Source organism: Hyperolius riggenbachi, chromosome 2, assembly GCF_040937935.1.
Source record: "Hyperolius riggenbachi isolate aHypRig1 chromosome 2, aHypRig1.pri, whole genome shotgun sequence".
NCBI classification, from domain to species: Eukaryota; Metazoa; Chordata; class Amphibia; order Anura; family Hyperoliidae; genus Hyperolius; species Hyperolius riggenbachi.
This window is the reverse complement of record NC_090647.1, coordinates 564,463,926-564,487,177: the sequence shown is the minus strand read 5'-3', so window position 1 is coordinate 564,487,177 and position 23,252 is coordinate 564,463,926. Positions and strand designations below refer to the sequence as shown.

The window sequence follows — 23,252 nt, the reverse complement described above, 5'->3', positions numbered from 1 at the left end:
TGAGTTCCCATCTCTGCACACCTGCTGCCCCCATTACCAGAGGCTCCCCCTGCTGGACTCTTCTATTCCCTCTGAGACACCATAGTGAGATCTCTGCCCTCCTGAGTTCACAGCTCTGCACACCTGCTGCACCCATTACCAGAGGCTCCCCCTGCTGGAGTCTTCTATTCCCTCTGAGACACCATAGTGAGATCTCTGCCCTCCTGAGTTCCCATCTTTGTACACCTGCTGCCCCCATTACTAGACTCTTCTATCTCTCAAGGACAAACCAGTAGTGAGATCTTTACCTTCCTAAGTTCCCATCTCTGCCCACCTGCTACACCCATTATGTGTCACCCAGATACACCATAGTGGTAAGCCCTGGCACACCTCTGCCCTGGTCTGCACATACCTGTCCCTCCGGTAAGGCACCCGGACAGCGAGGGTCCTCAGAGGCGAACTCATTGCCGAATCCGGTGAGGTACTAGAGACAGAGATACAGGACAGATTAATGTTGTGGGCATTTGTTATGTTTTACATTTTAGTTAAAATAGGATTTCATTGATGTGAAAATCTACATTTTACAAAGTGTTGTTTTTAATATATATTATTATTTTTTATTTATATAGTGCCAACATCTTCCGTAGCGCTGTACATAGTACAGAACAAGTATTGGGGAACAAATATACATGAGAAGTTTAAGGCACTGTACAGTCAGGACATTCCATAGTACAAGTAGCAAAAAAGTTTCTGTATTGTGTTAGCCAAACAAATTATATAGGTAGAAAAAACAACATAGTACAAGTACAGATACATACATAGTTTATGTGTGGAGTGAGCTATCACTAAAATCGGTACGTGTTCATATGGCAAATTACAGCAAAATAAGAAACAATAGGAGGAGGCTCCTGCCCTTGTGAGCTAACAATCTACTGTTCTAACTTTATCTGGAAATGGGGTAGTATGTAAACTGATCCATCCCCTCCTGCACAGGGGGCTCTGTGTGGAATCTATAAACAGCTCTGAATGCAGTGGCGTAGCTAAGAAGCTGTGGGCCCCGGTGCAAGTTTTACACCCCCCCCCCCCCCCCCCCAAGATCTATATACATTAGATTGCATGCTCGCCTTTAGATTGTTTTAGATTGTAAGTTTGCAAGGGCAGGGTCATCCTTCTAATGTTTACTGTTTTTGTTGCAATATGTGTGCTGCTTGAGACTCTGCTGTACATGTTTTGGCTGTACCTGTACTCCCCTTGTCGTCTTATTGTGCTCTGTAAAGTGCTGCGGAATATGTTGGCGCTATATAAATAAATAATAATAACAACAACTTCTACGTCATACCAAAACCAATCAAGGACAACTACAGTGTCAGAGGTGCAAGAAGGGGGATGGGGAACAGCTTGTTAATAATTACTACCATTCAAAGCATCTATAGAACTGAATATTATCAGCGCACAGGGCCAATAAAGAGCTAATACTTCGGGGAGGGCCCCTCGGGCCCCTATGACCCAAGGGTCCCGATATGGTCGCTACCTCTGCACCCCTTATTGCTACGCCACTGCCTGAATGGAATGTATAGATAGTTCTGGATGTAATCTGTAGGGGGCGGTAGTAACTGTATTGATCTGCACTGTGCACAGCTGTATTACACACAGTGGAAGATGCTGAGTCACAATGTGTCAGATCCCGGCCACATCTGGGACACATTTCATAGGCTCTGGAATAGGAAAGGGGGGAGGGGGAGATTCATCTTCATTCACTCAGAGCTGATCCACAGTGACTGATTCTAATGCCTATGAATGAAGGAACCTCTAGAGGGCAGTGATGTTTCACTTGTAAGGTTATTTGTGGAGTGCTGCCTCAGGGTGCAGTTGTTTTGCTTACCACTAGGTGGGGGCAGAGTTCTAGCAGAACAGATATATGGAACTTATGGGGAAATCATAATCTTGGGACCCTTCGAGAATAATTAAAGCATAGCTCTATCAAAACAGCTACATGCAAACCTGAAACAGAGACATGATCAGCTTTACCTGTCTACACAGAAACAGCCCTTACTAAAGTGGCCAACAATCTTCTTACTGCATTATTCCATACTCAGCCCTCTCCATATGTCATCAGCATTTGATACTGTTGACCACACCTTACTTCTACATATCCTTTCATCTATAGGCATAAAACGCCTCGCTCTCTCCTGGATATCATCCTATCTCTCTGGAAGGTCCTACACAGTCTCTGATCTTACTCAGATCAGATCTCTCCTCCTCATCCATTTTCTGTGGAGGTACCTCAAGGCTCTGTCCTTGGTCCCCTCCTCTTTTTCCATCTACATGCACGGTCTTGGCAACCTAATCAACTAATTTGGGTTTCAGTACCACTTACATGCAGACGATACACAACTGTACCTCTCAACCCCAGACCATAACTCCCTCCTCACACGGGTTCCTGACTGTGTGTCTGCTATATCCTCCTTCATGTCCTCTCGCTTCTTAAAACTTAATATGAGAGGGTGTAAAAATCACTTTATAAATCAACAATAAATATATATATTTCCCAGAGCCCCCCTTTACTGGCAGGCATGTTATTGTCACATCTGCTCTTTGTCTCTGGTGACATTTGCTGTGTATTTACTCATGCAGAGCTGTGAAATATTTAGCAGCCCCAGCCCTGCACCCCACCCAGGAACCAGCATGCGGGGTGGCTGACCTTTCCCAGACACGCGCCATTGTGGTGTGATGCCGCTTGCTCGGGGAATCGGCAGAGAAACCATGATTTATTTATAAATGGCAGATTGTGCCCTGCGGGGGACAGCGCTGTCACTAATTAATATTGTGCTAAATCCTATCTGTGTCTCTTGTAGGGGGAGGATCAGACTGACCCCAGAACACAGAGGCCTGATTACCGGCCGATCCATGGCACCTGAGCCGGTCAGCCGTAACTCTCCGATTATATCAGACTGACCCCAGAATACGGAGGCCTGATAGCCGATTACCGGCCGATCCATGGCACCTGAGCCGGAACTCTCAGATTATATCAGACTGACCCCAGAACACCGAGGCCTGATAGCCGATTACCGGCCGATCCATGGCACCTGAGCCGGAACTCTCAGATTATATCAGACTGACCCCAGAACACCGAGGCCTGATAGCCGATTACCGGCCGATCCATGGCACATGAGCCGGAACTCTCAAATTATATTAGACTGACCCCAGAACACAGAGGCCTGATAGCCGAGTACCGGCCGATCCATGGCGTCCTGAGCCGGAACTCTCAGATTATATCAGACTGACCCCAGAACACAGAGGCCTGATAGCCGAGTACCGGCCGATCCATGGCGTCCTGAGCCGGAACTCTCAGATTATATCAGACTGACCCCAGAATACGGAGGCCTGATAGCCGTTTACCGGCCGATCCATGGCACCTGAGCCGGAACTCTCAGATTATATTAGACTGACCCCAGAACACAGAGGCCTGATAGCCGAGTACCGGCCGATCCATGGCACCTGAGCCGGAACTCTCAGATTATATTAGACTGACCCCAGAACACAGAGGCCTGATAGCCGAGTACCGGCCGATCCATGGCGTCCTGACCCGTCACTCTCAGATTATATCAGACTGACCCCAGAATACGGAGGCCTGATAGCCGTTTACCGGCCGATCCATGGCACCTGAGCCGGAACTCTCAGATTATATCAGACTGACCCCAGAACACGGAGACCTGATAGCCGAGTACTGGCCGATCCATGGGACCTGAGCCGGAACTCTCAGATTATATCAGACTGACCCCAGAATACGGAGGCCTGATAGCCGATTACCGGCCGATCCATGGCACCTGAGCCGGAACTCTCAGATTATATTAGACTGACCCCAGAACACAGAGGCCTGATAGCCGAGTACCGGCCGATCCATGGCACCTGAGCCGGAACTCTCAGATTATATTAGACTGACCCCAGAACACAGAGGCCTGATAGCCGAGTACCGGCCGATCCATGGCGTCCTGACCCGTCACTCTCAGATTATATCAGACTGACCCCAGAATACGGAGGCCTGATAGCCGTTTACCGGCCGATCCATGGCACCTGAGCCGGAACTCTCAGATTATATCAGACTGACCCCAGAACACGGAGACCTGATAGCCGAGTACTGGCCGATCCATGGGACCTGAGCCGGAACTCTCAGATTATATCAGACTGACCCCAGAATACGGAGGCCTGATAGCCGATTACCGGCCGATCCATGGCACCTGAGCCGGAACTCTCAGATTATATCAGACTGACCCCAGAACACAGAGGCCTGATAGCCGATTACTGGCCGATCCATGGCACCTGAGCCGGAACTCTCAGATTATATCAGACTGACCCCAGAATATGGAGGCCTGATAGCCGATTACCGGCCGATCCATGGCACCTGAGCCGGAACTCTCAGATTATATCAGACTGACCCCAGAACACAGAGGCCTGATAGCCGAGTACCAGCCGATCCATGGCACCTGAGCCGGAACTCTCAGATTATATCAAACTGACCCCAGAACACAGAGGCCTGATAGCCGAGTACCAGCCGATCCATGGCACCTGAGCCGGAACTCTCAGATTATATCAGACTGACCCCAGAACACAGAGGCCTGATAGCCGAGTACCGGCCGATCCATGGCACCTGAGCCGGAACTCTCAGATTATATCAGACTGACCCCAGAACACGGAGGCCTGATAGCCGAGTACCGGCCGATCCATGGGACCTGAGCCGGAACTCTCCGATTATATCAGACTGACCCCAGAACACGGAGGACTGATAGCCGAGTACAGGCCGATCCATGGCACCTGAGCCGGAACTCTCAGATTATATCAGACTGACCCCAGAACACAGAGGCCTGATAGCCGAGTACCGGCCGATCCATGGCACCTGAGCCGGAACTCTCAGATTATATTAGACTGACCCCAGAACACAGAGGCCTGATAGCCGAGTACCGGCCGATCCATGGCACCTGAGCCGGAACTCTCAGATTATATCAGACTGACCCCAGAACAAGGAGGCCTGATAGCCGAGTACCGACCAATCCATGGCACCTGAGCCGGAACTCTCAGATTATATCAGACTGACCCCAGAACACAGAGGCCTGATAGCCGAGTACCGGCCGATCCATGGGACCTGAGCCGGAACTCTCAGATTATATCAGACTGACCCCAGAACACGGAGGCCTGATAGCCGAGTACAGGCCGATCCATGGCACCTGAGCCGGAACTCTCAGATTATATCAGACTGACCCCAGAACACGGAGGCCTGATAGCCGAGTACAGGACGATCCATGGCACCTGAGCCGGAACTCTCCGATTATATCAGACTGACCCCAGAACACGGAGGCCTGATAGCCGAGTACCGGCCGATCCATGGCACCTGAGCCGGAACTCTCAGATTATATCAGACTGACCCCAGAACACCGAGGCCTGATAGCCGATTACCGGCCGATCCATGGCACCTGAGCCGGAACTCTCAGATTATATCAGACTGGAGACTATAAACATTACATATAATCCCTCCCCCACCCTCTGCTTATTATGATATAACACACCCCCTATAGGAGGCCTAAATATTGTCATTACTGCTGATATACACAGAGCAGCCAAACCATGAAGCCGCCTGCCTAATATTGTGTACACCCCCCTATAAAGATATCCGCTAACAATAACTGCAATTTTCAGCGAGGAACCGCCCGAGCGATCGGATAAATGCGGTCTGATTGACAGAAGATAATCCTTGTTGATGTCCCACATCAGCTGTGAATGATTCTAATGGTGCCCATACACAGTGCAATAAAACGTTTGAGTTTACCGTTTTTTCAACTAAAAGGATCGAATTGAATAAAAGTGAAAAAGAATGTATTTATTTTTATCAAGAAAAATTTACGATTATCCTATTCTTTGGATAAAAATCCGATCGGACATGTTGGAAAAAATCTTTATATTACGACATTTTACTTTCAGTTGCATTTAGTTAATCACACGGGTGATTCTTTGCTGAAAAATTTACTATTAGGGTACATACACACATCCAATTTTGATTAGCCAATTACTGAATCTACATTTGCGTCTGGATTTGTGGGTTCGGTGCAGGGCGGAGTTTAGAATGCCAGGACTTCTGTGGGATCCTGATAGGTAAATCCAACGCTGTTCTTTACAAACACTTTCTGCATAATAGCTGTAAGGGCTCGTTCACATTAGAGACTTTTTCTTTTCTTTTTTAAGAGCAGGTGATTTGTACAAATCACCCTAAAAGTGCTTACACTATGCTTTCCAATGAGATAGTTCTGATTGGGGCGTTCCGTTTGCTTGCCGCTGACAAAAGCGCTGCATGGGCCATTTTCAGTGCGATCTGCCCTGAATGGGAGGTACAGGGAAATCGCATAGCGCTTGAAAAATCACTTTGTATAGCGATTTCCCCAGCGTTTTAATGAATTAATACATTGTATTTATTCATTTCCGGGTGAAGGTAATCTCTTCCTGACTGACGCTAGGAAGTGACTTAAATAATTGCTCTGCTAAAGCTCTTAAACACGCAAAGCACAGCGATTGAAAAAATGAAAAACACTCAACGAGAGTGCGAGCGCAACGCAATGTGAACGAGGCCTAAAACAATGTTTTGTCTGAACCAGGAATGCAACCCAGCGGCTTCTGTGCTTTCTGGCCTTGGTCAGTACCGGGAACCAGAGACGTAACCCAGTGGCTTCTGTGCTTTTTGGGTCAGTACCAGGAACCAGGGACGTAACCCATCGGCTTCTGTGCTTTTTGGGTCAGTACCAGGAATGTAACCCAGCGGCTTCTGTGCTTTCTGGGTCAGTACCTGGAACCAAACCCAGCGGCTTCTGTGCTTTCTGGGTCAGTACCAGGAACCAGGGACGTAACCCAGCGGCTACTGTGCTTTCTGGGTCAGTACCAGGAACCAGGGACATAACCCAGCGGCAACTGTGCTTTCTGGGTCAGTACCAGGAACCAAACCCAGTGGCTTCTGTGCTTTTTGGGTCAGTAACAGGGATGTAACCCAGCGGCTTCTGTGCTTTCTGGTCAGAACCAGGAACCAAACCCAGCGGCTTCTGTGCTTTCTGGGTCAGTACCAGGAACCAGGGACGTAACCCAGCGGCCGGCTACTGTGCTTTCTGGGTCAGAACCAGGGATGTACCCCAGCAGCTTCTGTGTTTTCTTGGTCAGTACTGGGAACCAAACCCAGCGGCTTCTGTGCTTTCTGGGTCAGTACCAGGAACCAGGGACGTAACACAGCGGCTACTGTGCTTTCTGGGTCAGTACCAGGAACCAGGGACGTAACGCAGCGGCTTCTGTGCTTTCTGGGTCAGTACCAGGAACCAGGGCCATAACCCAGCGGCTTCTGTGCTTTCTGGGTCAGTACCAGGAACCAGGGACGTAACGCAGCGGCTTCTGTGCTTTCTGGGTCAGTACCAGGAACCAGGGACGTAACCCAGCTGCTTCTGTGCTTTCTGGGTCAGTACTGGGAACCAAACCCAGCGGCTTCTGTGCTTTCTTGGTCAGTACTGGGAACCAAACCCAGCGGCTTCTGTGCTTTCTGGGTCAGTACCAGGAACCAGGGACGTAACACAGCGGCTACTGTGCTTTCTGGGTCAGTACCAGGAACCAGGGACGTAACGCAGCGGCTTCTGTGCTTTCTGGGTCAGTACCAGGAACCAGGGCCATAACCCAGCGGCTTCTGTGCTTTCTGGGTCAGTACCAGGAACCAGGGACGTAACGCAGCGGCTTCTGTGCTTTCTGGGTCAGTACCAGGAACCAGGGACGTAACGCAGCGGCTTCTGTGCTTTCTGGGTCAGTACCAGGAACCAGGGACGTAACACAGCGGCTACTGTGCTTTCTGGGTCAGTACCAGGAACCAGGGACGTAACGCAGCGGCTTCTGTGCTTTCTGGGTCAGTACCAGGAACCAGGGCCATAACCCAGCGGCTTCTGTGCTTTCTGGGTCAGTACCAGGAACCAGGGACGTAACCCAGCGGCTTCTGTGCTTTCTGGGTCAGTACCAGGAACCAGGGACGTAACACAGCGGCTTCTGTGCTTTCTGGGTCAGTACCAGGAACCAGGGACGTAACACAGCGGCTACTGTGCTTTCTGGGTCAGTACCAGGAACCAGGGACGTAACGCAGCGGCTTCTGTGCTTTCTGGGTCAGTACCAGGAACCAGGGCCATAACCCAGCGGCTTCTGTGCTTTCTGGGTCAGTACCAGGAACCAGGGACGTAACGCAGCGGCTTCTGTGCTTTCTGGGTCAGTACCAGGAACCAGGGACGTAACGCAGCGGCTTCTGTGCTTTCTGGGTCAGTACCAGGAACCAGGGACGTAACACAGCGGCTACTGTGCTTTCTGGGTCAGTACCAGGAACCAGGGACGTAACGCAGCGGCTTCTGTGCTTTCTGGGTCAGTACCAGGAACCAGGGCCATAACCCAGCGGCTTCTGTGCTTTCTGGGTCAGTACCAGGAACCAGGGACGTAACCCAGCGGCTTCTGTGCTTTCTGGGTCAGTACCAGGAACCAGGGACGTAACGCAGCGGCTTCTGTGCTTTCTGGGTCAGTACCAGGAACCAGGGACGTAACCCAGCTGCTTCTGTGCTTTCTGGGTCAGTACTGGGAACCAAACCCAGCTGCTTCTGTGCTTTCTGGGTCAGTACCAGGAACCAAAAGAAGTTTTGAGTAAAATGAGGCCCTGAGAAAAAATAAATGTGGGACCCCCTTACAATTTGATACTGTAGTCAAGTAAATACTGTACTACAATAGACAGTACTACTACTACTACAGCAGATACTGTAGACAAACTTGTGACCTCTACACACCCTGACACTTCTGTACATATCTGTGTGTTGGTGACATTGTGTATAAGTTTGTATCGTCCCGTGTGTGTCGGTGACATTGTGTATAGATCTGTGTGTGTCGGTGACATTGTGTACAGATTTGTGTGTGTCGGTGACATTGTGTACAGATTTGTGTGTGTCGGTGACATTGTGTACAGATTTGTGTGTGTCGGTGACATTGTGTATAGATTTGTGTGTGTCAGTGACATTGTGTACAGATTTGTATCGTCCTGTGTGTGTCGGTGACATTGTGTACAGATTTGTATCGTCCTGTGTGTGTCGGTGACATTGTGTACAGATTTGTATCGTCCTGTGTGTGTCGGTGACATTGTGTACAGATTTGTATCGTCCTGTGTGTGTCGGTGACATTGTGTACAGATTTGTGTGTGTCGGTGACATTGTGTACAGATTTGTATCGTCCTGTGTGTGTCGGTGACATTGTGTATAGGTTTGTATCGTCCTGTGTGTGTCGGTGACATTGTGTACAGATTTGTATCGTCCTGTGTGTGTCGGTGACATTGTGTACAGATTTGTATCGTCCTGTGTGTGTCGGTGACATTGTGTACAGATTTGTATCGTCCTGTGTGTGTCAGTGACATTGTGTACAGATTTGTATCGTCCTGTGTGTGTCGGTGACATTGTGTATAGGTTTGTATCGTCCTGTGTGTGTCGGTGACATTGTGTACAGATTTGTATCGTCCTGTGTGTGTCGGTGACATTGTGTACAGATTTGTATCGTCCTGTGTGTGTCGGTGACATTGTGTACAGATTTGTATCGTCCTGTGTGTGTCGGTGACATTGTGTACAGATTTGTATCGTCCTGTGTGTGTCGGTGACATTGTGTATAGGTTTGTATCGTCCTGTGTGTGTCGGTGACATTGTGTACAGATTTGTATCGTCCTGTGTGTGTCGGTGACATTGTGTACAGATTTGTATCGTCCTGTGTGTGTCGGTGACATTGTGTACAGATTTGTATCGTCCTGTGTGTGTCGGTGACATTGTGTATAGATTTGTATCGTCCTGTGTGTGTCGGTGACATTGTGTACAGATTTGTATCGTCCTGTGTGTGTCGGTGACATTGTGTATAGATTTGTATCGTCCTGTGTGTGTCGGTGACATTGTGTATAGATTTGTATCGTCCCGTGTGTGTCAGTGACATTGTGTATAGGTTTGTATCGTCCTGTGTGTGTTGGTGACATTGTGTATAGGTTTGTATCGTCCTGTGTGTGTCGGTGACATTGTGTATAGATTTGTATCGTCCCGTGTGTGTCAGTGACATTGTGTATAGGTTTGTATCGTCCTGTGTGTGTCGGTGACATTGTGTACAGATTTGTATCGTCCTGTGTGTGTCGGTGACATTGTGTATAGATTTGTATCGTCCTGTGTGTGTCGGTGACATTGTGTACAGATTTGTGTGTGTCGGTGACATTGTGTATAGGTTTGTATCGTCCCGTGTGTGTCGGTGACATTGTGTATAGGTTTGTATCGTCCCGTGTGTGTCGGTGACATTGTGTACAGATTTGTGTGTGTCAGTGACATTGTGTATAGATTTGTATCGTCCTGTGTGTGCCGGTGATATTCTGTACATATCTGTGTGTGTCGGTGACATTCTGTACAGATTTGTATCGTCCTGTGTGTGTCGGTGACATTGTGTACAGATTTGTATCGTCCTGTGTGTGTCGGTGACATTGTGTATAGATTTGTATCGTCCTGTGTGTGTCGGTGACATTGTGTATAGGTTTGTATCGTCCTGTGTGTGTCGGTGACATTGTGTACAGATTTGTATCGTCCTGTGTGTGTCGGTGACATTGTGTACAGATTTGTATCGTCCTGTGTGTGTCGGTGACATTGTGTACAGATTTGTATCGTCCTGTGTGTGTCGGTGACATTGTGTACAGATTTGTATCGTCCTGTGTGTGTCGGTGACATTGTGTACAGATTTGTATCGTCCTGTGTGTGTCGGTGACATTGTGTATAGGTTTGTATCGTCCTGTGTGTGTCGGTGACATTGTGTACAGATTTGTATCGTCCTGTGTGTGTCGGTGACATTGTGTACAGATTTGTATCGTCCTGTGTGTGTCGGTGACATTGTGTACAGTTTTGTATCGTCCTGTGTGTGTCGGTGACATTGTGTACAGATTTGTATCGTCCTGTGTGTGTCGGTGACATTGTGTATAGATTTGTATCGTCCTGTGTGTGTCGGTGACATTGTGTACAGATTTGTGTGTGTCGGTGACATTGTGTATAGGTTTGTATCGTCCCGTGTGTGTCAGTGACATTGTGTATAGGTTTGTATCGTCCTGTGTGTGTTGGTGACATTGTGTATAGGTTTGTATCGTCCTGTGTGTGTTGGTGACATTGTGTATAGGTTTGTATCGTCCTGTGTGTGTCGGTGACATTGTGTATAGATTTGTATCGTCCTGTGTGTGTCGGTGACATTGTGTACAGATTTGTGTGTGTCGGTGACATTGTGTATAGGTTTGTATCGTCCCGTGTGTGTCGGTGACATTGTGTATAGGTTTGTATCGTCCCGTGTGTGTCGGTGACATTGTGTACAGATTTGTGTGTGTCAGTGACATTGTGTATAGATTTGTATCGTCCTGTGTGTGCCGGTGATATTCTGTACATATCTGTGTGTGGCGGTGACATTCTGTACAGATTTGTATCGTCCTGTGTGTGTCGGTGACATTGTGTACAGATTTGTATCGTCCTGTGTGTGTCGGTGACATTGTGTATAGATTTGTATCGTCCTGTGTGTGTCGGTGACATTGTGTACAGATTTGTGTGTGTCGGTGACATTGTGTATAGGTTTGTATCGTCCCGTGTGTGTCAGTGACATTGTGTACAGATTTGTGTGTGTCGGTGACATTGTGTACAGATTTGTGTGTGTCGGTGACATTGTGTACAGATTTGTATCGTCCTGTGTGTGTCGGTGACATTGTGTATAGGTTTGTATCGTCCTGTGTGTGTCGGTGACATTGTGTACAGATTTGTATCGTCCTGTTTGTGTCGGTGACATTGTGTACAGATTTGTATCGTCCTGTGTGTGTCGGTGACATTGTGTACAGATTTGTATCGTCCTGTGTGTGTCGGTGACATTGTGTACAGATTTGTATCGTCCTGTGTGTGTCGGTGACATTGTGTATAGGTTTGTATCGTCCTGTGTGTGTCGGTGACATTGTGTACAGATTTGTATCGTCCTGTGTGTGTCGGTGACATTGTGTACAGATTTGTATCGTCCTGTGTGTGTCGGTGACATTGTGTACAGATTTGTATCGTCCTGTGTGTGTCGGTGACATTGTGTACAGATTTGTATCGTCCTGTGTGTGTCGGTGACATTGTGTATAGGTTTGTATCGTCCTGTGGGTGTCGGTGACATTGTGTACAGATTTGTATCGTCCTGTGTGTGTCGGTGACATTGTGTACAGATTTGTATCGTCCTGTGTGTGTCGGTGACATTGTGTACAGATTTGTATCGTCCTGTGTGTGTCGGTGACATTGTGTACAGATTTGTATCGTCCTGTGTGTGTCGGTGACATTGTGTATAGATTTGTATCGTCCTGTGTGTGTCGGTGACATTGTGTACAGATTTGTGTGTGTCGGTGACATTGTGTATAGGTTTGTATCGTCCCGTGTGTGTCAGTGACATTGTGTATAGGTTTGTATCGTCCTGTGTGTGTTGGTGACATTGTGTATAGGTTTGTATCGTCCTGTGTGTGTTGGTGACATTGTGTATAGGTTTGTATCGTCCTGTGTGTGTCGGTGACATTGTGTATAGATTTGTATCGTCCTGTGTGTGTCGGTGACATTGTGTACAGATTTGTGTGTGTCGGTGACATTGTGTATAGGTTTGTATCGTCCCGTGTGTGTCGGTGACATTGTGTATAGGTTTGTATCGTCCCGTGTGTGTCGGTGACATTGTGTACAGATTTGTGTGTGTCAGTGACATTGTGTATAGATTTGTATCGTCCTGTGTGTGCCGGTGATATTCTGTACATATCTGTGTGTGGCGGTGACATTCTGTACAGATTTGTATCGTCCTGTGTGTGTCGGTGACATTGTGTACAGATTTGTATCGTCCTGTGTGTGTCGGTGACATTGTGTATAGATTTGTATCGTCCTGTGTGTGTCGGTGACATTGTGTACAGATTTGTGTGTGTCGGTGACGTGTATAGGTTTGTATCGTCCCGTGTGTGTCAGTGACATTGTGTACAGATTTGTGTGTGTCGGTGACATTGTGTACAGATTTGTGTGTGTCGGTGACATTGTGTACAGATTTGTATCGTCCTGTGTGTGTCGGTGACATTGTGTATAGGTTTGTATCGTCCTGTGTGTGTCGGTGACATTGTGTACAGATTTGTATCGTCCTGTGTGTGTCGGTGACATTGTGTACAGATTTGTATCGTCCTGTGTGTGTCGGTGACATTGTGTACAGATTTGTATCGTCCTGTGTGTGTCGGTGACATTGTGTACAGATTTGTATCGTCCTGTGTGTGTCGGTGACATTGTGTATAGGTTTGTATCGTCCTGTGTGTGTCGGTGACATTGTGTACAGATTTGTATCGTCCTGTGTGTGTCGGTGACATTGTGTACAGATTTGTATCGTCCTGTGTGTGTCGGTGACATTGTGTACAGATTTGTATCGTCCTGTGTGTGTCGGTGACATTGTGTACAGATTTGTATCGTCCTGTGTGTGTCGGTGACATTGTGTATAGGTTTGTATCGTCCTGTGTGTGTCGGTGACATTGTGTACAGATTTGTATCGTCCTGTGTGTGTCGGTGACATTGTGTACAGATTTGTATCGTCCTGTGTGTGTCGGTGACATTGTGTACAGATTTGTATCGTCCTGTGTGTGTCGGTGACATTGTGTACAGATTTGTATCGTCCTGTGTGTGTCGGTGACATTGTGTATAGATTTGTATCGTCCTGTGTGTGTCGGTGACATTGTGTACAGATTTGTGTGTGTCGGTGACATTGTGTATAGGTTTGTATCGTCCCGTGTGTGTCAGTGACATTGTGTATAGGTTTGTATCGTCCTGTGTGTGTTGGTGACATTGTGTATAGGTTTGTATCGTCCTGTGTGTGTTGGTGACATTGTGTATAGGTTTGTATCGTCCTGTGTGTGTCGGTGACATTGTGTATAGATTTGTATCGTCCTGTGTGTGTCGGTGACATTGTGTACAGATTTGTGTGTGTCGGTGACATTGTGTATAGGTTTGTATCGTCCCGTGTGTGTCGGTGACATTGTGTATAGGTTTGTATCGTCCCGTGTGTGTCGGTGACATTGTGTACAGATTTGTGTGTGTCAGTGACATTGTGTATAGATTTGTATCGTCCTGTGTGTGCCGGTGATATTCTGTACATATCTGTGTGTGGCGGTGACATTCTGTACAGATTTGTATCGTGCTGTGTGTGTCGGTGACATTGTGTACAGATTTGTATCGTCCTGTGTGTGTCGGTGACATTGTGTATAGATTTGTATCGTCCTGTGTGTGTCGGTGACATTGTGTACAGATTTGTGTGTGTCGGTGACATTGTGTATAGGTTTGTATCGTCCCGTGTGTGTCAGTGACATTGTGTACAGATTTGTGTGTGTCGGTGACATTGTGTACAGATTTGTGTGTGTCGGTGACATTGTGTACAGATTTGTATCGTCCTGTGTGTGTCGGTGACATTGTGTATAGGTTTGTATCGTCCTGTGTGTGTCGGTGACATTGTGTACAGATTTGTATCGTCCTGTGTGTGTCGGTGACATTGTGTACAGATTTGTATCGTCCTGTGTGTGTCGGTGACATTGTGTACAGATTTGTATCGTCCTGTGTGTGTCGGTGACATTGTGTACAGATTTGTATCGTCCTGTGTGTGTCGGTGACATTGTGTATAGGTTTGTATCGTCCTGTGTGTGTCGGTGACATTGTGTACAGATTTGTATCGTCCTGTGTGTGTCGGTGACATTGTGTATAGGTTTGTATCGTCCTGTGTGTGTCGGTGACATTGTGTACAGATTTGTATCGTCCTGTGTGTGTCGGTGACATTGTGTACAGATTTGTATCGTCCTGTGTGTGTCGGTGACATTGTGTACAGATTTGTATCGTCCTGTGTGTGTCGGTGACATTCTGTACAGATTTGTATCGTCCTGTGTGTGTCGGTGACATTGTGTATAGATTTGTATCGTCCTGTGTGTGTCGGTGACATTGTGTACAGATTTGTGTGTGTCGGTGACATTGTGTATAGGTTTGTATCGTCCCGTGTGTGTCAGTGACATTGTGTACAGATTTGTGTGTGTCAGTGACATTGTGTATAGATTTGTATCGTCCTGTGTGTGTCGGTGACATTGTGTACAGATTTGTGTGTGTCAGTGACATTGTGTATAGATTTGTATCATCCTGTGTGTGCCGGTGATATTCTGTACATATCTGTGTGTGGCGGTGACATTCTGTACAGATTTGTATCGTCCTGTGTGTGTCGGTGACATTGTGTACAGATTTGTATCGTCCTGTGTGTGTCGGTGACATTGTGTACAGATTTGTATCGTCCTGTGTGTGTCGGTGACATTGTGTACAGATTTGTATCGTCCTGTGTGTGTCGGTGACATTGTGTACAGATTTGTATCGTCCTGTGTGTGTCGGTGACATTGTGTATAGATTTGTATCGTCCTGTGTGTGTCGGTGACATTGTGTACAGATTTGTGTGTGTCGGTGACATTGTGTATAGGTTTGTATCGTCCCGTGTGTGTCAGTGACATTGTGTATAGGTTTGTATCGACCTGTGTGTGTCGGTGACATTGTGTATAGGTTTGTATCGTCCTGTGTGTGTTGGTGACATTGTGTATAGGTTTGTATCGTCCTGTGTGTGTCGGTGACATTGTGTATAGATTTGTATCGTCCTGTGTGTGTCGGTGACATTGTGTACAGATTTGTGTGTGTCGGTGACATTGTGTATAGGTTTGTATCGTCCCGTGTGTGTCGGTGACATTGTGTATAGGTTTGTATCGTCCCGTGTGTGTCGGTGACATTGTGTACAGATTTGTGTGTGTCAGTGACATTGTGTATAGATTTGTATCGTCCTGTGTGTGCCGGTGATATTCTGTACATATCTGTGTGTGGCGGTGACATTCTGTACAGATTTGTATCGTCCTGTGTGTGTCGGTGACATTGTGTACAGATTTGTATCGTCCTGTGTGTGTCGGTGACATTGTGTATAGATTTGTATCGTCCTGTGTGTGTCGGTGACATTGTGTACAGATTTGTGTGTGTCGGTGACATTGTGTATAGGTTTGTATCGTCCCGTGTGTGTCAGTGACATTGTGTACAGATTTGTGTGTGTCGGTGACATTGTGTACAGATTTGTGTGTGTCGGTGACATTGTGTACAGATTTGTATCGTCCTGTGTGTGTCGGTGACATTGTGTATAGGTTTGTATCGTCCTGTGTGTGTCGGTGACATTGTGTACAGATTTGTATCGTCCTGTGTGTGTCGGTGACATTGTGTACAGATTTGTATCGTCCTGTGTGTGTCGGTGACATTGTGTACAGATTTGTATCGTCCTGTGTGTGTCGGTGACATTGTGTACAGATTTGTATCGTCCTGTGTGTGTCGGTGACATTGTGTATAGGTTTGTATCGTCCTGTGTGTGTCGGTGACATTGTGTACAGATTTGTATCGTCCTGTGTGTGTCGGTGACATTGTGTATAGGTTTGTATCGTCCTGTGTGTGTCGGTGACATTGTGTACAGATTTGTATCGTCCTGTGTGTGTCGGTGACATTGTGTACAGATTTGTATCGTCCTGTGTGTGTCGGTGACATTGTGTACAGATTTGTATCGTCCTGTGTGTGTCGGTGACATTCTGTACAGATTTGTATCGTCCTGTGTGTGTCGGTGACATTGTGTATAGATTTGTATCGTCCTGTGTGTGTCGGTGACATTGTGTACAGATTTGTGTGTGTCGGTGACATTGTGTATAGGTTTGTATCGTCCCGTGTGTGTCAGTGACATTGTGTACAGATTTGTGTGTGTCAGTGACATTGTGTATAGATTTGTATCGTCCTGTGTGTGTCGGTGACATTGTGTACAGATTTGTGTGTGTCAGTGACATTGTGTATAGATTTGTATCGTCCTGTGTGTGCCGGTGATATTCTGTACATATCTGTGTGTGGCGGTGACATTCTGTACAGATTTGTATCGTCCTGTGTGTGTCGGTGACATTGTGTACAGATTTGTATCGTCCTGTGTGTGTCGGTGACATTGTGTATAGATTTGTATCGTCCTGTGTGTGTCGGTGACATTGTGTACAGATTTGTGTGTGTCGGTGACATTGTGTATAGGTTTGTATCGTCCCGTGTGTGTCAGTGACATTGTGTACAGATTTGTGTGTGTCGGTGACATTGTGTATAGATTTGTATCGTCCTGTGTGTGTTGGTGATATTCTGTACATATCTGTGTGTGGCGGTGACATTCTGTACAGATTTGTATCATCCTGTGTGTGTCAGTGACATTGTGTATAGATTTGTATCGTCCTGTGTGTGCCGGTGATATTCTGTACATATCTGTGTGTGGCGGTGACATTCTGTACAGATTTGTATCATCCTGTGTGTGTCAGTGACATTGTGTATAGATTTGTATCGTCCTGTGTGTGTCGGTGACATTGTGTACAGATTTGTGTGTGTCAGTGACATTGTGTATAGATTTGTATCGTCCTGTGTGTGCCGGTGATATTCTGTACAGATTTGTGTGTGTCGGTGACATTGTGTATAGGTTTGTATCGTCCCGTGTGTGTCAGTGACATTGTGTACAGATTTGTGTGTGTCGGTGACATTGTGTATAGATTTGTATCGTCCTGTGTGTGTTGGTGATATTCTGTACATATCTGTGTGTGGCGGTGACATTCTGTACAGATTTGTATCATCCTGTGTGTGTCAGTGACATTGTGTATAGATTTGTATCGTCCTGTGTGTGTCGGTGACATTGTGTACAGATTTGTATCGTCCTGTGTGTGTCAGTGACATTGTGTATAGATTTGTATCGTCCTGTGTGTGTCGGTGACATTGTGTACAGATTTGTATCGTCCTGTGTGTGTCGGTGACATTGTGTATAGATTTGTATCGTCCTGTGTGTGTCAGTGACATTGTGTATAGATTTGTATCGTCCTGTGTGTGTCGGTGACATTGTGTACAGATTTGTGTGTGTCGGTGACATTGTGTATAGATTTGTATCGTCCTGTGTGTGTCAGTGACATTGTGTATAGATTTGTATCGTCCTGTGTGTGTCAGTGACATTGTGTATAGATTTGTATCGTCCTGTGTGTGTCGGTGACATTGTGTATAGGTTTGTATCGTCCTGTGTGTGTCGGTGACATTGTGTATAGGTTTGTATCGTCCCGTGTGTGTGTGTCGCTGACATTCTGTACAGATCTGTGTGTGTCGGTGACATTGTGTACATATCTGTGTGTGTCGGTGACACTGGTGTCCCTTCTCCTGCACTGGGAGTGCCTGCTGCTGGCCTTTGGCCCGGAGGGGGTTAATCAGTGACATCTGCAGGAATCCGGCTGCTGTTAGAAGTATTGGAGAGATTCCCGGTGTTGGAACCGCTGGGCAGATGTGAGATCAGGGCCTGTGATTGGCTGGGAGGAGAACACGCCCCTCCGCCGCCCTCTGACAATAATCCAGGCAAAGTACATGCAGAGACACCGGCTTCAAAGGTCAGGGATGGCGGCAGGTGGTACATCATCCTCATCCTCTGCTGTATGTGATGATGTACAGCCCCTCCCACCGCAGGAATAATCATTATCCGTATCACACGTCACAATCCGGGATCTAGCCCAGAATTCATCTTCACTTTAACCCTGTCCTCGCCATTATCCAGAAACCTGCCTACAGCCCAGAGATGGATTAAAGGGCAATTGAAGCAAGATGGATATGGAAGCTGCCATATTTATTTCCTTTTAAGCAATACCGGTTTCATGGCTATCCTGCAGATCCTCTGCCTCTAATACTTTTAGCCACAGACCCGGAACAAGCATGCAGCATATCAGTTGTTTTTAACATTGTTGTCAGATCTGACAAGATTAGCTGCATGCTTGTTTCTGGTGTGATCCAGACACTACTGCAGCCAAATAGACCAGCAGGGCTGCCAGGCAACTGGTATTGTATAAAAGCAAATAGATATGGCAACCTCCATATATTTCTCACATTAGTTGTCCTTTAAGACGTAATTGGGCCCCCCTGTGGTCCTCTTGATAAGCTAAAGTGGGGAGAGATCAGAGAAGGAGGAAGCTCCGCCCCTTGATGCCCACTAGGCCCCAAGCACCTGCCTAGGTTGCCTGGTGGATGATCCTGTTCTGCTACAGCCCAAAATTCATTTTTCAGGTTTGGAAAGTGTTACGTCACTTCTAGGATTTTATTTCTGTCTGAGTCCCCATATTAAGAGATTGTTTTCACATCCTGGCCAATATGCAATTCACTATTTCTCCTGTGTTTTCTCCTAGGTGATATTTTTACACTTGTCAATAAAATGCCTTTTAGGCCTCTTTCACAGAGGGACGGTGCGTTTGATGCGACGTTAAAGGATACCCGAAGTGACATGTGACATGTGACATGATGAGATAGACATGTGTATGTACAGTACCTAGCACACAAATAACTAGGCTGTGTTCCTTTTTTTCTTTCTCTGCCTGAAAGAGTTAAATATCAGATATGTAAGTAGCTGACTCAGTCCTGACTCAGACAGGAAGTGACTACAGTGTGACCCTCGCTGATAAGAAATTCTCCTTTTTATCTCTTTCTTGCTCTCAGAAGCCATTTTCTGCTAGGAAAGTGTTTTATAGTTGGAATTTCTTATCACTGAGGGTCACACTGTAGTCACTTCCTGTCTGAGTCAGCGCTGAGTCAGCCACTTACATACCTGATAATTAACTCTTTCAGGCAGAGAAAGAAAAAAAGGAACACAGCCTAGTTATTTGTGTGCTAGGCACTGTACATACACGTCTATCTCATCATGTCACGTCAGTTCGAGTATCCTTTAAGCCATCAGAGATCAAGAAAATACTCAAAATAATTTTGATAGTACCTTTTCACCTACTTTTTGGTACTTTTTTTTTTAGTTGAAAAGTGCCGGAAAGTTATTTTAAATCAAAAATTACAAATGATCTCCTAGGAGAAAACTGTGAATTTCATATGGCCCCCTGACTTGAAAGTAAGTGGTGTAAAAAAAAAAAAAAAAAAAAAAAAAAAACTCTCCAAAAGGGACAAAGATGGCTACAAAGAAACATTTTCTGTAGACTGGGGAAGAGGCGGGACTTGTGTCAGGATTTGATTTACATCCTGTCCTGTGTGACCACCAGGGCTGGCATCATGGCCACATTAGAGCCCAGGGGGGGGGGGGGGGGGGGGGGGGGGTCACAGGAAGGGAAGACAGCGGAATTCACAGCGGGGACACAGAGAGCAGTAACAACCTGGAAGAACCCCTCCAATCTGTCCAGGGTGTCAGAAATCTCTGCAGGTGTGTGTGTGGCTGTAATCGTACCAGAGATGGATTAGGTTGGAATAAGCCCCTAAGCAAGACAGCAGCTCAGAATCCCTGCTTGGTAAGGAGGGAAATGGGGATTAGAGGAGGTGGGGGCTGGGCCCCTCAGCAGTCCCCAGGCCCTAGGTATCTACCTAGCCAGGAAGAAGCTGCAGGAGCGGAATGATGAAGCAGGACTTCTATGGATGACCACAATGGAGGTCAGTGAAACATACCTCAGAGGTAAGTGAAGTTATAAATAACATATGCCAAGTAAAGATCAGTTCACCTCATGAAATATTAATAGCATAATTATGCTTAGATGCTTATATCTTGCTGCAGGAGCAATTAGCTACACAGAACAGTTGTCCTTGTTACTCAATACCTGGACTATTGGAAGATACCAAATGAAGAAGGGGTTTCCTCCTCACCTGGTCAGAGGAGTTCAACTTCTCACATACACAACAGTGGCATTTCCCTGGTGTTTGCCATGTCAGTATCCGGCCAGTAGTATACTGACATGGACAACCACTTGGAAAGGAAAATTACCCAAGGTGAGTATACAGTTTTCCGGTTTCTGACATTTCTGGAATACAATCTATATGGAGAATAATTTCATTCTGGTCTGACTATTATCCTCATACGATGTGAAGCCTTCAGACCTTGTATATCTGTACAGCTTATTGCCTACATGACAATCCTATTATTGAACATTAAAGGAACAGTATAAAAAAAAAATATAATATTGTTGTCACTGACAGCTTTTGGACTAGTCCATCTCCTCATGGGGGATTCTCAGTCTTTATAAAAGCACTTCCTGGAAAGGATCTATATAAAAGGTGCAACATCCCTAATCCTACTCAGATGCAACATAGCCTCCCTGCTGCACACTATTCTGGCAGTTGGATTGTACCACTGCCATTCAAAAAATGCTTTTAAAAATAAAGAAAACCCAGATAATCCCCCATTTGGAAATTGACTAGTCCACAACCTGTCAGATATTTACCAGTGACAGGAACCTTAGAAAAAAAATAATTTACAGTGCATTTTTCATAATCGTCATTGTTTAAATTTAATAAATTGTAATTAAAACAATCAGCCTTTTGATTTCTTGCATAATCATTTGTAATCTCACAGTATGGATTTTTTCCACAGACCTATTCCTGCATTACTCTTAGCATCATAGTCAGGCCTTGTTTACATTATAAATCGCAAGTGCTAAGCGCTTTTGTGAGCGCTTTTCCCTGCGCTTTCAGAGCAATTTGCGCTTTGTTGAGCACTTTTCTAAGCGTTTTTGTCGGGCGATTTGAGATTTTCTTACTGAAGACAATTAGGAAGTGAACTCTTTGATCTGGAACTGAACTCTTTGATCTGGAACTAAATAATTACAATGTATTTTCTTTCAAAAGCGCTCACCAAATCGCTTTTCAAAGTGCTTTTTCAAAGCGCTTTGTGATTTCCCTATAACTTGCACTGAAATGCAAATGCTCAGGAAATGGTGCCAGAGCATCGTTTGTGCTCGGAAAGAAAGCTCATCGCTCATGTGAGAAAACTCACATAGAGCAACATTGCATAAGCGCATTTAAAGCAATTTAAAAAATCGCCAGCGCTTAAAAAACAAAACGCTCACAGTGTGAACAAGCTCTCAAGGGTCTATTCTGCAGCTGATATTCCAGTGTAGGTTTGCCGGATACCACGTGGCTGTCAGTAAATTGGGCCCATTTCCAACAAGATGGCAGAAATTTGCACCTGGGTCATATCAGTACATCGTGAGGCTTGCTGGCAGGAATGAGCGGCTGTGTGATTTTGTTTACATGCGGCACCTTCACTTGATTTAAGACACAGGCCAGCATTGCTGTGACACTGGCGTCCTCTGATAATCCTCATCCCTGGTGAACCATGGGCACTTAAGTTGTCATTTAGAGGAATAGCAAGTCCTAGCTGGCTGTCAGGACAGGCTGGGAGTTGTAGTCCTTCAGCGATAGGGACCGGTGAGCTGTACTTAGTGCTGTGCACAAGCCGCCAATCCGAAAAATCGCACAAAGAAAACAATCTCTGCTGAAAGTAATAATAAGTGATGTTGGGTTGGGCAGTGGAGGACTCACCTTCAGGTCGGCCATGTCTGAGAGCGCAGCAGTGACACGGTGTCACCTCCGAGCTCCTCTGCTGAAGAGAGAGAAGAGGCAGAACTTTGCTGGGATTTAAGCAGTCTGTCAATGTGGGTTCAATTATAGGCAGGCCTCTTGCACAATCCCCTCTGCGCTGTGCCTGGGGGGGGGGGGGCCGTGACAAACTCATAGATAAACACAGAGATCATCAGGCCCTCCAGGTGGACATGAGAGGAGACACGGACTGCCACTTATGTAACTTCATACAACTGAATACAGCCGAGGCCAGTTACTGGATAACCCGACACACTGACAGAGCAAACTTGCCACAGAATGGGCCTCATCCAGTTCACTTTCATTTATCTCCTAAGTTTTCTCCTTGGTGATATTTCACATCTTCTCAATAAAATGCCTTTTACAGTGAACCTGATGTCAGAACTTCCTCTCTGCTCTAAAATATAAGCAACATCATAATAACCTTTAAAGGGGCACTACGGCGAAAAATTGTAAAATTTAAAATACATGCAAACATAGACAAATAAGAAGTATGTTTTTTCCAGAGTAAAATGAGGCATAAATTACTTTTCTCCTATGTTGCTGTCACTTACAGTAGGTAGTAGAAATCTGACAGAAGCGACAGGTTTTGGACTAGTCCATCTCCTCATAGGGGATTCTCAGCACTGCTTTTATTCTTTATAAAGATATTTGCTAAAAAGGATATAAACAATGATGTTGGCCAGCTTCCCTGATCGCTACACAGTTTTTTGGCAGCTGGACAGAGCAACTGCCATTCACTAAGGCCTAGTGCACACCAGA

At 46.2% G+C, this 23,252-nt stretch overlaps 1 protein-coding gene across 1 annotated transcript in view; it reads right to left on the bottom strand.

Moving 5' to 3' along the window:
* The window catches only part of HGD (homogentisate 1,2-dioxygenase), a 47,471-nt gene extending 24,929 nt beyond the window's left edge, over window positions 1-22,542 (bottom strand). The window contains exons 1-2 of the mRNA XM_068270961.1: window positions 22,434-22,542; window positions 392-463 (exon numbers count right to left, since the gene is read on the bottom strand). Of these exons, the coding sequence (XP_068127062.1) occupies window positions 392-463; window positions 22,434-22,448 (87 nt within the window). The 5' untranslated portion in view covers window positions 22,449-22,542. The remainder of the gene's footprint in view (window positions 1-391; window positions 464-22,433) is intronic.
* Between the last annotated feature and the right edge of the window lie 710 nt (window positions 22,543-23,252).